The following is a 19,500-nucleotide window of genomic DNA, read 5'->3' as shown; positions in this document are numbered from 1 at the left end:
CCTCCATACTGGAAGGGGCTCCCAAGCTGGTCTGGCTCGGTATCGCTCCTCCTCTTCTGAATTTTAGAATGGAACAATAATGACAGCTGTTTCTTTGATTGCAATTGTTTTAAGGACTGTGCTCTAAAAGTCATTATGAAGGCAAACGTGGAAATATTTAGACGTTCAAATGGCAATTTAACAGTTGGGTCTCTTGCGTAAGGCCACAGGAATAGAAGCGTAGGAAGGTTTTGCTGCAAAAGCACTTTCATCATAAATTTTGTATTGTGGAGGCGGCATCCATGTGACTAAAGCCGGAACTAGCACTCAAGGAGGACGGTGTCTGGAGCCTGGGTGCAGGCGCACTCTGAGGACCGGCCCTCACCCTACAGGGCACATCGCACCTCAGAGGGCAGAGACTGGGAAGATGCTGGAAGTGCGGACGGGAAGCGTGGTTTGTCTCTGAGCAATTCAGAACAAGTTCAAAATACACAGCATAGCTCCAGGACTACACTATTTCAGAAAACAAGGGGGAGTCACTTTTTAAAATGCCCACACATCAAAGTGTTCCGGTGCCAGTGAAAGTAAGCTATGAGAAACATTCAGACCTTCGTGTTTCTAAATGCAAAATAATAATTGCAAAATGATGTTGAAGAATACGGTAGTTATCCAGATAGATCAAAAGGCATTTTCTAGTTCTAACCTCACTCTCAATTTTGAGAACAGCAAGAAGAGTCAAAAGGGAGCAAAAGGAAAGCTCAGAGGGACTGAGGGCACCAGGGATCCTAGAGACACCATGGAACAGCCGCATTGAATGGCTTCATGTCAAATACAAGGTACAATCCGATGCACGGATCTCAAAACATTCGCGTTGCTTCATAAACCCTGAACGAGGCAACGGCGCAGAGCCCATGAAGGCCAGTGGAGGGCAGCAAATACAAGCACCTCCAGGCAACTCTTGCTGACACAAAGTCTTCCTGCCACGCCCAGGATGTAAAGCGGCAGGAGCTGCATGGACCCTCGCCCGCCTTGTGTTTCATGGGAAGATTAAAATCTAAGCAAGGCAGAAATGCACCATAAAGGTAGGGAAGGAATTTGCTGATTGTAAGAAAAGGGGAAACACTTTGAATGGTAACAGGAATCTTTATTAAAGGCGTTCTTCAGGCGTACGATGTACACGCACACGTTTAGGCACACTCTTACACAACTCACAGAGCATCACCGAGAGCTTGAACCAATAAATAAATAAAAAAATGAATAAGAAAAGAAAAGAAAAAGAGATTAAGAGTTTATTATCATGTAAGAAATGCCATTTCCCCCAGCATCCGGTTCAGACAGCCACCTGGGAGGAACGGAAAGAAAAGCCAACAAGGACGTGGCCACCCCACGGGACGGAGGCAGTGACCATCCGTGGGCCTCTCCTCCGAGGGGGGGGCACAGCCTCATACGCGGGCCTCGATGCACCCCAGGGTGGAGACGGTCTCCTCTGGCCGGCGCCCCTCTGCTTGGGCACACAGGCCAAGATGGGCACTTGGGCTCTCAGCACCTCTGGCGTTGGGGGCTTGCAGGCAGGAGGCGGTCTGGGGGCAGCAGGGGGAGTCACATTCGTCCGAGGTAATGTCGGGCACATCGTCCGACTGGCTGTCTGAGCTCTCCAAGTCACTGCGGATGCTCTCCGGCTGTGCTAGGGTGATGTCCCAGGTTTTGCTGGCCACACAGTCTTTCTGCTCACAACTGGGGTGGTTGCACACCTCCTCCTCCTCCTCCTCCTCCTGCTCCTCCTCTGCTTCCTCCTCCTCTTCTTCCTCCTCGTTCTCTGCCATCTGTGTGTGAACATGGAGCGAATCCTCGGTGCTGCTACCACTAACGAGTTGATAATGGCTTGGCTTGGTCTCTATGTCCACCTGGATCTCCATGTTGTTACACTCCCTGCAGGAAAAAAAGAAAAGAAAAAACCCACAATGTCAGGGTTTTCCAGGCTACAATGTTTGTGTTCATGACCCTTAAAGAGGACTGAGAAGCCGCTTCCTTTCCTAATGGTTTTCACAAGCTAACCACACTAACATTGCTTTTCAAAACCTTTTATAATATTAAATATATCATTATGGATACTTCATAAACACATGAGATAATGCCATCTACTGTGCCACACATAGGCTAAGGAAGTGGGCGACAAAGATGTTCCTTGGATTCAAGAGTCGTGAGAAAAGCAGCTTTTGCACCTTGCAAGATTATTTCAGACCAAAAAACACACACACACACACACACACACACACACACACACACACACACACACACACACACACACACACACACACACACACACACACACACACACACACACACACACACACACACACACACACACACACACACACACACACAAGCTCACATCATGAATCTGAGAGGCTGGCAAGCTGTTTTGAAGACACAAAGTGCGTACAGAACAATACGCACATTTTAAAATGCAAACAGATGCGGGGAGCATTTGAAAAACACTAATATGGCTTAGTCAGCAGGTTGCCTATACTACATAAAATCTATAAATAACTAAGTGCTCATGTCAGGCAAAAGGTGTGAAGCCGTATTGGAATTTAAATGCAGGAAAGAAAACTAAAGTGTTACAAGCCAATACAAAACAGGACAGTGTGGAAAAAATGGTGAGATTCAGAGAAATCAACAAAACCAAGACTGACATATTCCGACATCCTCAGACTGAGGGAAGATTCAAACAGCAAGAAATATAATCCTTCCTGGGCCATTTATTGGTAATGTGCTATACATGTATTTACTTATTTAACATTTATATGCCAACTTATGTCAATAGAACTCAGGGCAGGTCACAGAGCTATATAAAACAATTTTAAAACAACAACAACAACAACAAAAAGCAAAGTGTGCTAACTATATACCACTCCAGAGTGCTTAAAGCACTCTCTGGGCAGTTTATTATTCTTATTCTTATTATTTATTGTACAGGCTACACATTGCTTCATAAAATATTGCACAGGCTACATAAATTATTTAAAGCAACTTTAAATCAAACAACGCAAAATTAAAATTCTCAAACGTGAAAAACCCTACACTGAAACACATGTGCATGCCACGACCCTCAACTTTTAAAGGCTCTGACTACAGCCCTCAGCCATTTCAAAACCCTTCTGCAAGCCATCAGTATGCAGAGTTATAAGTAAAAACGCAATTAATGTCTTCAGTGATGTCTAGAACAGATATGAGCGCCTCTGTAGTACAAGTTTGTTTAGTACTCTTCCCTCTGTGGGAAGCAGCTCAAGCCTTCTAGTCAGCATATGACAGCACCATGCTTTTCATCACGTGGAGTCCCTGACCACCAACATATTCCATATATAAGAATATACAATGCATGACCAGGGAGGATATAGATCACATGAAGTACGGGTTTCCTCTGCCACACACTTTCAGATACAAACGCCTCCCCCTGTCCCCATCTGCCTACCCACCAGAGTCGGCCAACTAGAAAGACTTCTACTTCGCCAGCTCGTCTCTATTCAGAAAATCGACCATCAGTATGGAAGGAATGCAATAACTTGTTTTTGCAAGTTTCTGAACTTTTACCTACTGCTACGAATTCCTCTCCTCGTTTCAGGTTCACTCATGGAATAAAGGGAACCTAAAAACTTTCCACATAGTCTATGATACAAAAAATGCTAGCTTCTCACTGACCAAACACATGACAGCTGAAGAAAACTGCCCCCCCCCGCACACAAATACAATGTGAACTTGATACCATCTAACTAAACAAGATTCAATGCATTATTCACAGATTTGAATTAGTTTTTCACTACACGTTATGAAATCTGCTCCGTGGTTCAGAGAAATAGGCGTGTGTTCTGTGCTGTCAAGTCGGAACCAACTTACAATGACTCTAATAGGGTTTTCTGGGGAAGAGAGATACTTAAGGAGTGGTTTAGCCAATGCTAGTCCCCAATGGGTTTGCGTGGCAACGCAGGAATTCAAACCCAAGTCTCCTGAGTCCTGGGGTCCACACTGGGTATCTCACGGAGATAAAGGCAATTAAGATGGCAACCATCCTAATGGAAAATAAAGTGGCCACAATGACAGCTGCCTACGGGTACAGCGTCTTAATGCCAAGGGGACCACTTTGAACAGAGCAGCTCAAGAGAGTCCACGGGTCTCATTCTGCTCCTGTCCAAGGGCCACCAACAAGGGAGAGCTCCCCTTACAAAACGAGGCTCCACAGAGGAAACAAGCAGCCATCGTTCTGCATCAGAATTACCCCGCAACTTCACCGCCGGATCGACCTACCTGTCCTGGGGATTGTAAGAACTGATGATGGAGCCGGCCATGGCTCGTGTGCTTGCGTTGTCGCTGATGGCCCCAAGGCTGACAGAGTCCTTTGGGAAGATCTCTTTCTGCACGTCGGCCTGCACTTCCAGTCTGGGCAGGACATGAGAATGAATTTAAAGGTTTATTATGTTGATGTGGTCCCCTCCAATTTCATTTAAACTGAGTCAGAAGAACTTCGTTATACAGTGGTGCCTCACTTAACGACTGCCCCGCTCTACGACGAAATTGCTGTAACGATTAGGTTTTTGTGATCGCTTTTGCGATCGCAAAATGTTGTTTTAAATGGTTTTTTTTTTTTCATTTAACAATGATCGGTTCCCTGCTTCGGGAACTGATTTTCGTTTTACAATGATCAGCAAACAGCTGATCGTCAGGTTTCAAAATGGCCGCTGGCTGCTAAAAATGGCTCCCCGCTGTGTTTTTGGATGGATTCCTCACTTTACAGGCAGCGAAAATGGCCGCCCCTATGGAGGATCTTTGCTGGACGGTGAGTTTTCAGCCCATTGGAACGCATTGAGGGGTTTTCAGTGCATTCCAATGGGCTTTTTTATTTTGCTTAAGATGTTTTTGCTCTACAGTGATTTTGCTGGAACGAATTAATGTCGTTAAGCGAGGCACCACTGTATCAAAGAATGATCTAAGATCACAATAATTAGGCTCAGGTTTAAAGAACTCCCCCCCCTCTCCGGTACTTGTTTATTTGGCTGAATATTTGCTTGGCTTGGCTTTCTCTTGTTTTTCTCTTGAACAATTTTAGGATTATGTCTGTGCTGATGACTGACACAGTTCCTGTGTACTGTCTGTTTCTGGACATCCTGCAGTCAAACTCTGAGCTGTAAATTCAGGCCTGGGGAGAAGTACACACCCCACCTGGCTGGAAGGTCAGTTTAGAGGAAAACACTGTGCTGTAACCTTGTGAGTGAGGTGGAAAGCTTTCCTGTCATTGTGCAATAATGGTACTAAAAGGCACATGAGACAGGAGGAGGAAAAAGCTTTCCAGCTCTGCATGAAGCACCCAATTCATTCTGACTTCTGTGGGGCAACCACGGTGGCAGAACAGAGGGCATCCTAGCACTGCAATAAGCCAGCCTGCGGGTGGCACAACGGAAGCAAATGTGTATCCCAAACCCCACCATGTTGCACACAGATGACCGCTAGAGGCGCGACGAGGTGGGGCCTCTAACAGTCTCCTGATTTTCAGCTCCAGAAGGTCCCAAAGATCGCACAAGCACAGAAAACTAACCCACAGTGCGCATTCACAGAGACCATGACGCAGAAGGATTTTTACCTGCTGTACTTTCCTTTCCCACCCAAAAGCACTCCTCCGCTCAAGGTGCCTCCAGAGAGCGCCGCAAAGCTGGCTGTCTCACTGTAGTTGCCCTGCATGACACTGAGTCCATCAGTCGGGCTCCCGCTGGTGCTCAGGACACTAGTGAGGCCCTCGATGCTGCTCTCCCCAATGCTGGGGTTCTTCAAAGCCCTCCAAGCATCTGCGACTGGACCAAAACAACAGGCAACAATAGAAGGAACTTACAACCAGATCTAGCCGGGGGCCCTTTCGAAAGAGCCGTCCCTCAAGGAGGTAAGAGGGACGGCTTGTAGACAAAGGGCCTTTTCGGCAGCTGCCCCCAGACTATGGAACGCCCTCCCGACTGAAATTCGTCTGGCGCCGACACTGATGACATTTCGGCGCCAGGTCAAAACCTTCCTGTTCCAGAAGGCTTTTTAACTGAAATAATATTAGCTGTGGGTCTGATGGCAATTTTATATATATTTTAATTGTATTTTAATTGTTACATATCTTTATTGTATTTTAAATGCTGTAAGCCACCCAGAGACCTTTGGGTAGTGTGGGCGGCATATAAATTAAATAAATAAATAAATAAATTAAATAAATAAAACCAAAGGTGACTTGACTAGTGAATTCTAAACATGACTGTACACAGCCAAAACTACATACACAGAGGCAATAAAGTGGTGCTGAAACAGCTGGCCAGTATGAAAGTATTTGCTCTTCATTAGATGGTGGCAGTGACATGCCCAGATATGACTTGCAAAGTGTCTGCATGTGCAGGAGAAGGCTGCAGACACAGCAGTCAGACAACATGGTCTCACAAATTCACACCGGGAATATGATCTAACCCAGGCAAGCCTGGCCCCCATGCCTGCCAATATTCCTTCCTAGGACCAAGAAGACAAAGGATGACTTCCTTACCTGTAATTGGCCCATCATCCTCATCAAACTCAATTTTAACTCCTTTCCCATTGGCTGTGCTAACTCCACAGCCACCACCTCGGCATAAAGAAATCGGCACAACTCCATAGACGTAGGCCAACATAATGGGGACTCCAATACCTGAAGGAGAGGAGGGGAAAATATTGCTCAGAAATCTGGATCCTGAAAGCTCACGAACCTTCTTCCAAGTCAGGGCTATATTTCTAACTACTGATATCAAAGTTCTGGAGGAGATATCAAGAGCCGTATGCATCTTGACAAAGGGAAACCAGTTGTTAGTAGTCTGCACGTATCACACCTTTAAACAGAAGTGACCGCCTAGAGAAAGAACAACCTTAGAATCACTGTCATATTAAAGTAAGAGCCAAAACACGGGCCCATCTCGTATGCCCTTGAGAAGACGGCCCTCTTTACTTACCGACGCTGACAGCAGCAATGACAGGCGACGCAATCACAGACAAAGTAACACCCCCGGTGATAGCCAGGTTTCTCTTGTGCTTGGAGGTTTTCTTCCCTTCATATCTGCTGTGAATCTGGCATAAGAAGAATCAAAGCTACAACCGGCAATTCAATCAGGAAAAGAAAATCACTCCATAAGATGCTGCTTCAGCTGCTCTGAACACCTTACAACACCTTTTCTTCCAATTAAAAAAAGGAACAAATGAACGAACATTTCCGAAGAGCCAGGATTTTCTATTTGTCCCAAGCTGCTCAGATGGCCAAAAAGCAAGCCAGAGACAAGAAGATTTATGGGCATGGGAAAGTCCAAAGGATGGTTCTTTTTAAACAATTATACTCTGTATGTGCAAGCGGTAGTCAACCCACAGTACCCGCCCCCAGAGCTGTCCTCAGGAAGGATCGCTAATCCAGGGTTTCTTAATGCAGCACTTTTCATTAGAACTAAGCTGCCTTCATCCCTGTTACAACAGCTGCCCATATCGTTATTTCTGAGCTCCCGGGGCCATTTGCAGGGATTCTTCCCCTCCCCAAGTTTCAGGCTGTGTCAGTTTCATCATCTGCAGCTCATGCTTACCTTTCTCCCAACGTACACAGGAATGCCAATGACCATGGCTGGAATGGCGATGCCCGCAATGAGGGAAATGCCCACTGGGGCACCTATCAGTGTCCCAAGCTGCCAGAGAATCTTCTTTTTACGGCTCCATGGCTTCTTCCCCCAGAAGGTGCAACCGGAAGGGCTGCAAGAGATGTTACAGATGGCCCTCAGGAGAATAGAATTCCAAAGTGGGGGGGGGGGGACGGGGGAGGGAGGGGGAGGTCTGCCGATGCCACTCCTAGCAAAACCTTCTGCCAAGCTGCAAATGGGTCACTGCAGGAACCGGGGGTGGAGGGTGGAGGGTGGGGGGTTGCTCAGCGGAAGAGTGGCCCCATCCTGATTTGTGAACTGCTGCAGGACCCAAGTGGTGCTCCTCAGCCATCAACACTTCCCACCCAGTTTTTCTGTCTCTCCCCGCCAGATTCGGGATTAAAACGGAGTGACTGCCTGTTCACTTTGCGCACACAAGAGGCGGGACACTTCGCCTAAGAGAGGGCCGTGGGTGTCCAAGCAAAGACAGCCAAAGAAGGCAGAGCGAGCGGAGGACGCCTGCCCTGCTTACCTACCTGAGGTAATGCAAGTCCGAGATTTCCTTCATACACAACCAGCAGAACTCGCAGCCGCATACCGCACAGGTCATGTGATTACAGCTGCCGTCGTTCATTTTGATGATGTAGGCACTGCAACGGGGACATGGCTTGATGTCATCTGCTGTGGAAGAAAGAAGAGAAACTCATCAGCTTCTGCATCTTCCTGAAAGGAATTCCTTGCTGGAGCTGAAAGTTAGAGAATTCTAAGAAAGAAGATCCCTCCTCCCCCAAGCCAGCACCCTGAGAATTGGCAATCCGTAAATAGCCGAGGTTGGGACTTTTAGACTTCCTCCCTGTTGACAATATCAAAAGTAGCAGAAACTGGAGGTCTAGAACATCATCAGCACAGCACTAAGCCAAGCAGCTGAGAGTCAATTATAACAAGGAGCACCTCACCGCTTTAAAACACCAAACAATGGCTGTGATCCTCTTGCTTAGCCCCGTAAGTCACAACTGGAGGAGGCACACTAAACCTGTGGGGGTTCATTCGTTCATTCATTCCCTCAATGGGCGCACCCTTGTTGTGACTTGCTAGCTAAGCAACAGGATTTCAGCATATGCCTTTGAGACACAGGGGCTTTTCTTCACGGCATTTGAATTCTGACCCTGTTCCATGGAAGTTGGGATTCAGGATTTTTAGTTTAAAAAAGGAGAGCAAAGATGAATAACTGCCCTAATGTTGACACAATTTCCTTTTTATTACACCACTATCCTAAATGGATGCAAGTCTTAAAAAAGAATCTTAAAGAAGAAAATCTGTTCATATCCCACACTTCTTTATGACATCCCAATATGGCTACTAACTCACAGCCCACAAAATGTGCCCAGATCATGAAACTTTACTGTGGCCAGAGATGTCTGACACAGCCATGACTGGCCTGGGGTTTGTGATTTGGCTATCTGCACCTTGATCCTAGCACTACCTGCACCATAAACAGGAGATATCTCTCTAATTTTTCTCTCCCAGACATCCAGAAAGAATGACAAGAACAACTATTAAGAGGCCTACAAACACCTACCCGGGCCAGATTCCTGTCCATAACTGAGGCCTGAAGTGTGCTTCGTCCGTACCCGCAGAGTTTGTGCTCTCTGCTGGCGGGCCATGTCGCAAGTTTGGTTTGGATGCCATATCTGCTTGCAATGATAACAAAATTCTGTCTGGCAGCCTTCTCTCTCGCAGGTCAGTTTGGGGCAACTGGCACATCCATAGGCAATCACCGCATAACTGAAGGGAAGAAAGCAAGTGGAAAGAAAAGTTAACAAGGCAAAAGCATACGGGAGGACAGAGTGTGTTTGTATTGTCAATGGGAGACAATGTATTTCTAGACAGCATATTTTTCTCCAGTGAAATCTCGTACAGACTGGTAACATAACATGTATTTAGTTAGAAACACAAGTAATTACTTCCATGCTGCATACATGTATAACTTGACTTCAGTAATAATTAACATCTTGCCACGGGGAGGGGGAGAAGCACTGACAGACAGATCTGAAAAACACCATGAGGTTTCTGAATGTGTAACGCCTGTTATAGTCAATTCAGGCCTCCCACCTCCCTTAAGGGCTTGGAGTTTGTACTTTGGAGATGAACACATCACCCTGATCCGTTAACAAAGAAAACCTTTTCAAGCACAGCACAACAAAAAATAAATCGCCCAGCCCCTTAGACATCTCTCTATAAAAATTTGCCAACACACACACATACACACACAAACAAACAAACACACACACACACACAAAGAGGAACTGGACCCAGTTAATGAAACCCCTCTGTTTTCAACATGCAGGGTCACAAAATCAAGTGCATATTTTTGTTGATCAATTACAAAATGCTTAAAGTTTTAAGGATACTGATTCTTTAAATATTAAACTCTTCTAACTTAGGGTAAGAGAGAGCAGAATTCATCTTCCTCCTTCCCTTTCTCAAAGCAGCAAACCTGCCACATCACTGGCCACCCACCTGGCTAAGGGCTCAGTCTTTACTACTTCCTGCATGTAAAGCCTGAGGTGTTGAGATTCCCTACAGTACTTGTGAACAAGTCTCATAAATCTTCTATAATCCACATCACGGTATTTTTTTCTAAAATCTTATGAGTGGGTGGGGCAGATTTTCCCAGCCCAAAGATCAAGCATAGCGCCAGTTTATGAAAAGACCGAGGGTGGGGATGGCTGGGAGTGGTTCTGATCAAGCTCAGGCTGATCTGCCAGGCAGAACTCTAAGAGAAGACAGACCTTGCCTCTCCTGACAGAGATAAAGAACTGCTAGACTAGATGACTGCTATGTGTTCTCTCCACAGTGAAAGGCACTAGAAACAATGGAGGGATTTCAATGGATGCAAAATACAACCATCCGGCTTCCTGCAGAAGTTGATACGGTACCAGCTATACTGGTTACCAGCTCATTTCTGGGCCTCATCCAAGGTGACCTTTAAAGTTTAAAAGATCCAAGACTCAGTTATTTAAAGAACTGTCACTGACATAAGTTAAATCAATGGGCAGAATGCAAAGGGGCCTTTTCAGTGAGGCCTCCAAGCTCTGGAACTCCCTCTTGTGAATACACCGCCGTGGCCAGGTTCTTTAGGAATAACCTTTTCAAGGATCATGGGGATTCACTGAGTTTTCATTTCTAGCTGGGTGGCTTTATGAAGAAGAGTCATGTTACTTTTTAGATTTGCATGAGACTGAAGAAAAGGTTAAACTATTTACTGTTTGATTTTCAATCTTCTTCGCTGTTTTAATGGTTTACTCTACCATATGTGTAAGTTGCCTAGAAGAGGCACTGTCCCATGAAAAGCCATGAATAAATAAATGCTATTACACTGCTATGTTGATGGTTCCCACTTGGCACCAGAGAACAAGGGGGCAAAGCTGAAGAAATTCCGGTGAGGGTGCCAGAGAGGAAAGATTAACCCTACCAACCCTTCTGAGTTTTAGTGCTCATGCAATTCACATCTTGTGACTGTTTTTGAGACACGCCAACATGAAAGCTCAGTGACGGCATGATTCACATCCTGTGGGTGCTCAGAGAGCTCCATATTCTGCCCAAGCACAACATAGGTATTAAGGGCAGAGCATTGTAGGCCTGCCTACCAAGAAAAGGGTGAAAGATACAAATTTGTCTTTCATACAACTGTTCTGTATTTCCGGCATGCAAAAACACTCAGTGCTTAAAAGGGATGCCAGTAAGAACTATTAGGTTTTAACTTTAGACTTTATCTCAGTGACCACTCCCAACTCTTATCAATATATAAATATAAGAACCTGCACCCAACAAGAACAATCATGTTGAAACAAGACGATACAGAAATAAATGAAAGCAGAAGTTAGTACCTTTCTCCAACCACAGATCCCTTCCTACTTTTGATTATTAATTTTAAGCCACGTTACAGAGAAAATGTTAAGTACAATGTCTAGGAAAATACTTCAAAAATACCAGCTTGGTCAGAAATGGTTTTGAATGCCAAGGGGCACAACACTCCATCCTTCCTGCAATTTCTGTTCGCTGCCCCTTCCAGCACATGTCAAAACTCTGAAAAGCTCTCCTCTTCCCGCCCAGTCCAATTCTGCAGAAAGGAGGAGCTTTGAAACAGAAACAACATGAAATGTTTAATTTACTGGCACTGTACCCAATTTAACACAATTTATTCAAGCTGCGGGATCTGCATTTCTTTTTAACAGCCTGTCTTAACAGACCCCACTTCCATGAACTGCGCCTGCTTCCGAGAGAAACTGCAGGTGTGCCATCCGTAAGCAGATGCTGCTGCTGCTGCTGTTGTGGAATTAATATGGCCTACCTGCCTTCCTGTAAGCCTGATCATCTCCTGACAGGTGGAGAAAGAGGCACAGGGATATCGCAACACTTGTAATCAGAGTTCCTTCTAGGGAACTAAGCTCTCCTAGACATCTCGGTCCATTAATATCTGCAAGACAACTGCTGCCCTACAAGTATTGTATTTCACATGCAGAGTTAAAAGGACAGCTGACAGCAGCAGGCTCACGGACACAGTATGAACAGCATACCTTCCAGTCTTAAGCAGCAGAAGTCAAGAATGCATTCTCAAGCCTACATTAAATCCTCTCATGGTTTGCCTGCGAACAGGCTGCCCATAATACCAGGGGGGGGGGGTTCAACAGACGACACCTACAGAGGCCACACTACCTTGATTTAGAGTTGACCCACTCCGCCAGTTTCAACCCAGACCTTTCTTGAGAGCACCTCAAGCACAGCAGTAGCTGACCTGCAGCTCTTTTTTGCTGCTGCGGCTGCAAATGCCAGGCTTTAGAGGGGGACCCATCAGTAGGGCAGGGCAGCACAGAAAACGCAGCCTCATGGAGCACATTTACTCCAGATTCTACCCGGCTTCCTTCCCTTGTCTTCCATCCTCCCCCATTCAACAGTCAGCCAGCATTCTACAGTCAGCCAGCATTATTCTGCCTTTGTGTGGCTGTTCTAGATCCTCCCACCTCTCCACTCAGGATTTTTCCCCCTCTTGGCAATTTCTGTGTAAACCTCAGCGTGTCCCTAAGTATATCAATGCCTCTCTTGATGGCACAGTTTTAGTTAGAGTACATCCACACTCAAAAGAACACACTCCGTATATCTGGTGATGTTTGCACTCAGGTTTCAGCTTTTAAGGTGCTGGCTACCTTTCAGTCCTATTGGTTGACTTGAGAGCTGAAGAAATGCCACATCTTGTGCATATGCTCCTCTCCTCATTCAGTTCTAAAAACACAATATAATTGTTCCTGTTACTGCCCTAAGGTTTCCCTCAAGTCCCTGAGAGAGAAAAAGAACGCAACACCTGCGAGAAAGCAGGCAGCATGGACTGACTACAGCGGAAAAGGTAATTCTAGGTTTGTATGCAGATCTAACTGTGCACCAGAAGACCAGCATTACCATGGAAACACATTTGTGTTATGTCTGCAGTTCACCTCTCTAGGCGGAATAGCTAAGCTTGCCAATTTATGAAGATGCTTAGAGCATGGGCGGGATGCTGAAGCTCTCAGTATGCTACATGCAACGCCTCTAAGATGCTGCTTTTACTGTAACCTTTACAGAGAAACTCATCTATAAAGGCAGAGGTTCTGCATAAGTAGTCAGAAGCAGAAAATGAAACCAAATGCCTTTCTGAAACTACAAAATCAGCTAGCAGGTACCAGTCAACCAATCTATACTGGCACGGCATGCCATTTTTTTCAGTAAACACTTGACAACTATCCACCAGAGCACATACTTCACAGTAGGCTTCTTAAGAACACGAGTCCTGCTGGCCAAACCAGACCTATCTAGGCAAGGATTCTGCTGACATGGTAGCAAGCCAGCTTCCTATGAGATGCTTACAAAGCACTGCAAGGGTAACAACGTCCTCCCTTCACTTCCATTCATCAGCAATGGATACACTGATAGATTATTATTATTATTATTATTATTATTATTATTATTATTATTATTATTATTATTATTATTATTATTATTATTATTATTATTATTATTATTATTATTATTATTATTATTATTAAAGTCCAGGCCCCATCAAAGAGGAACAATGGGGAATTGAACTCCCAACCTTTGGTCCAGCAGCCAGAGACCTAAACTACCAAGTTACCCAGCAGCTGTTACATCACAATGCCTGTTTTAGAGGGGAAATTTACTTGCCGGAACAGTTTCCAACCACTTACCCACAACAAGCTAGCCAGTCAGTCTGTTATTTCCTGGACCCACCACCCACGTTGATGCTGACCACACGTCTGACACAGTGACTCAGCTTACAAACATGTTCCAATTGTTTAGCGGAAGATCAGCCATTTCACACTGAAGTTTTTTCAAAAACCCTCAGATAGATACCATCTGGACATGGTGATGATTGCTCTGTTTGTGATCTACTGGAAAGATCTAAGCCTCCTCTCTTGTCTCCACTCCTGGCCATCTCTCCATGCGCCTCACCTGGAAATCTCCCCTTGGACATGGATGCCTGCCCATCTTCTGCAGGGAAAACAGGCAACGAGGATGGATTTAGCTTCCCTGCAATCTCCTTGTCCTTCCTTAATATTCTAATACATCTTAAACGCCCTTTTCCAACCCCTCTCTAACAGCTTCCATCACATTCTTGTAACATTTGTATTTCCTGACATACAACATGCATGCTAGATGAAGTTCTGTGGAGGAAGAGACCTGGGTTCAAATCACCACTGGCGATTTCTCAGAGTGATCTTGGGCCTGTCCCGGTCTCTCTGCCTGACCTCATTCCCAGCACTGTTGCAAAGATACAGCATAGAAGAGGATGGCCTTATTATATGCCACCTTGGCATCATGAGAGGAAAGACAGGATACAAGGGCCACCAAAAAGCAAGCAGAGAAAACACAAGCTTGAATAATTCCCAACCACTTGGGGAAGATTTCACTTTCCCACCTTCTGCTTTCAAGATCCTTTGTTCCACTTTCCTCTCTACAGAAAAGTTTCTTCTCCTTTCCTCACACAGGGCTATGTTCTCTAGAACTGTGTGATGTCATCACACATAACAATAGCATGGGGTCAGCCTGTCTAACATTTCTAGTTCAGTCCATTCTATCTCCTGTATTACATACAGAGCAACACTACTTGCTGTACATCCCTCCCCATTATTACTGTAGAGAAGAAGTGGACGGATGGTGTAGGTTTGCCACTCCAATCATCCCTCATCAGCATAGCCAACAGTGAAGAATGCTGGGGACTGGAGACCAGCAACACCTGAAAGTGGCCCATCACACTATGAGGATACTCATCATTATCTATGTTCTTGGGGCTTTTTTTAACACACCAATTCTCCCATTGTGATGCAAAATAATATGAAAGAATCATGCCTGCAGTGTCTTTTCTAGATATCTGTAAGCCCGTGTATTTCCTGTTGAGGCCAAAGGCAGGGAATGTGTTGCTACCCCTAGGTAGCTGGGCTAATGCTCTTCCCCAAGCAGCTGGGGCCAGCCTAGCCAAAGGCAGGGAATGCCAGGACTTGCCATGTGATGACACCAGGAGAGCCCCACTAGTCTGATTTAGACCCTACATCCAATGCAACACACAATTCTTTTTTTTTAAAAAAAAACCCTCCTTCCTTGAAATATTTGTGAGATCAACCTCCTTGGCTTACGAAAGAGTACACAGTGCTACAGCTTTTTTTCAATGTATAACCCTGAAAACCCTTGATGCCACATGATTATTATACTGCACTGATAGTGTAGCATATTATATTTGTTGTTCTAGCGTACAATATACAGTATAACATCTTTTGAATGGGTACACTCACAAAACAGACTGACCAGATGGGATACTTTTTATCTTACTAAAAGCTAAAAACACATACTAATCTTCAGAATGTTACCATAGCAGTAGTATTAACACAAACAAGCTGGATATGCTTATACAAGGCCGCAGTATTGCACTAACTAGTTTGATATCCAGTCTATGACTATGGTATATGATTACCCTATTCTAGCTAATTTAATAAAGCAGGAACTTTCTCCTATAGTATTTTGTGGCACTAGATTTGGGGTGGAATACTCTTGTCTAGTTTCAAGTTTGATCTCCAGTACCATGAGGTGATGGAAATGTCAGAATTAAACACAATACTCTCATGAGGAAGTGTACCTTTAGGCTGCCCAATACAAATGTTCCCTAACAGAAAGTATGCCTGACAGGAATCTGCAGAAGGTGAAGCAATATCAACACTATAACCCCAGGAATACTTTTAATGCACCACTTCCACACCCAAGTTTCATGTTTGATACACAAATGATGAAGAACCTGTGATAGCTCCTCCCTTGTATTCTCTATGTTGCATCAGAGAAACTTTGAGGAGGCTGATTTACAAGAAAACAGAAGTGAAAGTGAAAAAAGGGGAGCTGTGTTAGTTTATCATCTCATTTTGACTATTATCAAGGGATGGGCCGTTAACCAAAGGCTGAATCACAATGATTCAACAGTTCTTGCAAACTGGGAAAGACCCGCGTTTCAAAAACAGACTTCTCAGGAAAAGAGAAATAAGCAGAACCCAAAAGCCAAGTCAATATCTGATCAGAGTACATGAGTTCCATTCTGCAAAATATACAGTTTTACTTATGATTACTAATGGTAACTTCTGAGGATCATCTCTCTCTCTCTCTCTTCTTTCCAACACTAATTCCAGTCCCAAGTAGACATTAGTATTTAAATAAGATATGCAAGGGAAATGGATAAGGAAACAAATACCATGACTTATACACAAGTTTAAATCTGCCCAGTAGCAAGTCACATTTTGTATCTTTTCTGCATAAAGCAGCGTGCATATACATCACCCTGGAAGGCTTAGTCAATAAAAAAACTCTCAGCAGTGCAAGCGAACATGGAGTTGCATTTTCTTGTGGAGAATGACAGTGGGAAGAGAGCAATAATAATGAACACTTGGTACACTTCATACAAAGGCTGGCTCTTACTCACAGGGAGGCACAGTGGGGGAACTGAACTCCCAATGTTTGGCTCTGCAGCCAAATACCTAAACCACTGAGCTATCAAGTCAGTTTAATCATGTGCCACCAAGTCAATTCTGACTCATCACAACCTTTTCAGGATTTTTCCAGGTAGAAAATACTCATGAGTAATTTAATAGTCCTTTCTGCTGGGGGGTGCCCTGGGACTGTGCAGTTTTGCCCAAGGCAACACAAGCTGACTTTTTTTGGGTTGCCTAGTGGGGAATCAAACTCCCCCCAAACCCTAGCTGTGCAGCCAGTTGCCTAACTCACAGAGACATCTTAAAACAACTGCAAAATGTCTTACATGCCATCCAGTCACTTCTGCCTTAGGGTGACCCTAGTTGTTTCTTTCAAGGTGTGAAAGAGGTTCAAGTGTTTTAATCATTGCTATCCATCCCTGTGAGTTTCCATGGTCTCCTGAGTCCTTGTCCCCCACTCCATCCACGAGAGCAACTTTGAAAAGCCATAAAAGCATCAGGAAGAGCTGGCAGGCTCACTTTAACTGCTGGCTTCGTGTGCACTGTGTGTATTATCTGTGTGGGTGAAATCCAGGCTAGCCTACCTCTTAAGGGTGTCTGGTATTAATATTTCAATTTAGTCTACTGCACCCATTAGTGCCACAGCACTACTCTGGGCAATTTGCATAGAATACAGAATGATAAAACCATGAACAACCTACCCATATAAAAATAGAGGGGGGCAGAGCATTAATAAAGCTGCCTAAAACAGAAAAAAATAATAAAAATACAAAATAACAAATAACTGAACAGAAAGGTATAAGTGCCTCAACTAGGGTTGTAGTGGAAGGCCTCCCTGAAGAGCCATGTCTTCAGTCTCCTCTTAAATATAGCTTGGGAGGAGGCCAGGTGAAGCTCCTCCAGGAGCTGATTCCCCAAAGATGGGGCCACCTTGAAGAAGGCCCTCTCTCTCCTAGATTTATGGGCCTCTCTCAGGGTGGTTAGCCAGAGGATGGGGTAGGCAGTGGACACTGGAGCAAGATGGGGGTGGGCAGTGGACACTGGAGCAAGATGGGGGTGGGCAGTGGACACTGGAGCAAGATGCTCTGTAAAGTATGGGTTGCAAAGACCCCCATGATCTCCTATACCCCACAATCTGTGCAGTCCATGGCCTAGGATGTGTAGTAAGGGTTGCAAAAGTAAGCCTTCTGGAAACAACCCCTTGCCCATCCCACAATCCCTGATACCTGACAATCCCTGCAGTCCCGGGGCCTAGGGGGGCATGTGGTAAGTGTTGCAGAAGACTTCTGGAAGCACTCTCTATACCCAAGATTCCCTTGCACCTGTTGATTCCCCCCCCCCCACCATATCCCTCATAGCCCACGATCCGCCACATCCGACCGTCCCTTATCCCCGCCGATCCCCCTTCATCCCTCATACCCCACGATCCCTCCTTATTGTACCCCCGGCTGGCTGGCTGGCTGGCTGCTCGCTCGCTGACTCGCTCACCCGCAGTCCGGGGCCGGGCACCACCGGCAATCGGGGTCGGCGGCCAGGCAGCGGCGGAGCATGAACTCCTCGTACTTGGCGACCAGTTGCGGGGAGTCGCGCAGGAGGAGGCGGATGTCGGCCGGGTTGAGGCGCTCGCTGCACTCGGGGCAGCTGATGTTGACGCGGGACTCGGTGATCTCGATGCGCAGGTACTGCCGGAGGCAAGCCCGGCACGAGCGGTGCGGGCACGAGAGGAGGCGCGGCGCGTTGCCCGCCGGCTGGCGCACCAGGCACAGCGGGCACTCCAGCTCCGCCGGGCCCGAGGAGGAGGAGGAAGAGGAGGAGGAAGATGATGATGAAGGAGACTCCTCGCCTTCCTCCGCCTCGGCCGAGAAGGAGGAGGAAGGGAAGGAGGGCGGCGGAGCGGGCCCTTCCCCGGCGCCCCCCGCCGCCGCCACCACCCCCGGCGTCGCCTTCTTCTTATTCTTCGTCTTCTCGGCCTCGCCGCCTTCCTCTTCCTCCTTCTCCGCCTCCTCCTTCTCCTCAGGCGGCGGCTGAGGCTGAGGCGGCTCCGGGGCGGCCTGCTGAGGCGGAGGCGGTGGCGGCGGAGGCTCCGGCTTGGCCTTGGCTTTGGCCGCCCGCCGCCGCCTCCTAGCCCCTGCTCCGGAGGCCGAGGCCGAGGCGGCGGAGGCGGCGGCCGAGAAGACGCTCTGGAAGCTGAGGAGGCGCCGGCGGGCCCGGCTACTGTGGCTGGGGGCGCCTCCGGGGCCTCCGCCTCCTCCGGGGCCGCCGCCGCCGCCTCCGCCGCCGCTCTTGGGGCATTTGGCCGGCGGGGCGGCGGCGTGGATGGAGGTGGAGCGCGGCGACTCGGAGTCCTTCTCGGAACCCATCAGGGGAGAGACGGACGGACGGACGGACGGGGGACGGAGGAGCAGCAGGAGCGGCGGCGCCTCCCGCTTTCTCGCCCGCCCGCCCGAGCCGCCTCTGAGGGAAAACCGGAGGGGAGGGGGAAGAGAGAGCGGCGCGCGCATGCGCAGGCCGGCCGACTGACTGACAGCCGACCCACTGACTGACTGACTAGCCGGCCGCCGCGGAGAGGAGGGGACCCCACGGCCTCCCGCCCCTCTCCTTCCTCCCCCGCGCAGGCGCAGCAGCAGCAGCGGCGGCGGCGGCGGCGGCGACGACCATGCACGCCTTCTCCTTGGCTCCTCCCCTTCTCTTCCTCCCCACGGCTTCGGTCCCTGCCTTGCCCGATGCGCATGCGTCACGGGGAAAGAAGAGACGGGAGGGGGAGAGTAGGAGCAACGCGTTGTCCCAGGGATCCGTTACACGGGCGTCGCTGGATCGCGCGGCGTTCTTTATTT

General features: G+C 47.0%; 1 protein-coding gene across 2 annotated transcripts; it reads right to left on the bottom strand.

Moving 5' to 3' along the window:
* Nucleotides 1-1,102: 1,102 nt before the first annotated feature.
* RNF19B (ring finger protein 19B) lies at nucleotides 1,103-19,140 on the bottom strand. Of its 2 annotated transcripts, none has more exons than XM_072980280.2 (9): nucleotides 18,155-19,140; nucleotides 9,226-9,431; nucleotides 8,183-8,324; nucleotides 7,596-7,758; nucleotides 6,981-7,095; nucleotides 6,542-6,682; nucleotides 5,615-5,822; nucleotides 4,285-4,416; nucleotides 1,103-1,908 (listed from the first exon to the last, which is right to left on the bottom strand). In XM_072980280.2, the coding sequence occupies exons 1-9, from the start codon at nucleotides 19,024-19,026 to the stop codon at nucleotides 1,422-1,424; spliced, it is 2,466 nt and encodes an 821-aa protein (XP_072836381.2). In that variant the 5' UTR covers nucleotides 19,027-19,140; the 3' UTR covers nucleotides 1,103-1,421. The 2 variants fall into 2 exon arrangements, with proteins under 2 accessions (XP_072836381.2, XP_020656253.3); XM_020800594.3 differs by having other exon boundaries at nucleotides 8,183-8,327; nucleotides 18,155-19,134.
* Nucleotides 19,141-19,500: the final 360 nt, after the last annotated feature.

Source organism: Pogona vitticeps, chromosome 9, assembly GCF_051106095.1.
Source record: "Pogona vitticeps strain Pit_001003342236 chromosome 9, PviZW2.1, whole genome shotgun sequence".
Taxonomy (NCBI): Eukaryota; Metazoa; Chordata; class Lepidosauria; order Squamata; family Agamidae; genus Pogona; species Pogona vitticeps.
The sequence above is the reverse complement of the archived record's forward strand: the minus strand, read 5'-3'. Positions and strand labels throughout refer to the sequence as shown.

Bases quoted from the DNA above. Each gene is read 5' to 3' on its own strand.
- RNF19B (XM_020800594.3), bottom strand. From the start codon at position 19,026: ATGGGTTCCGAGAAGGACTCCGAGTCGCCGCGCTCCACCTCCATCCAC. The intron at 7,759-8,182 runs GTAGGTAAGCAG...CATCTCTTGCAG, and splicing joins TCGGACTTGCATTACCTCAG to CCCTTCCGGTTGCACCTTCT. The intron at 4,417-5,614 runs GTAAAAATCCTT...TGTCCTGCCCAG, and splicing joins GGGAAAGGAAAGTACAGCAG to ACTGGAAGTGCAGGCCGACG.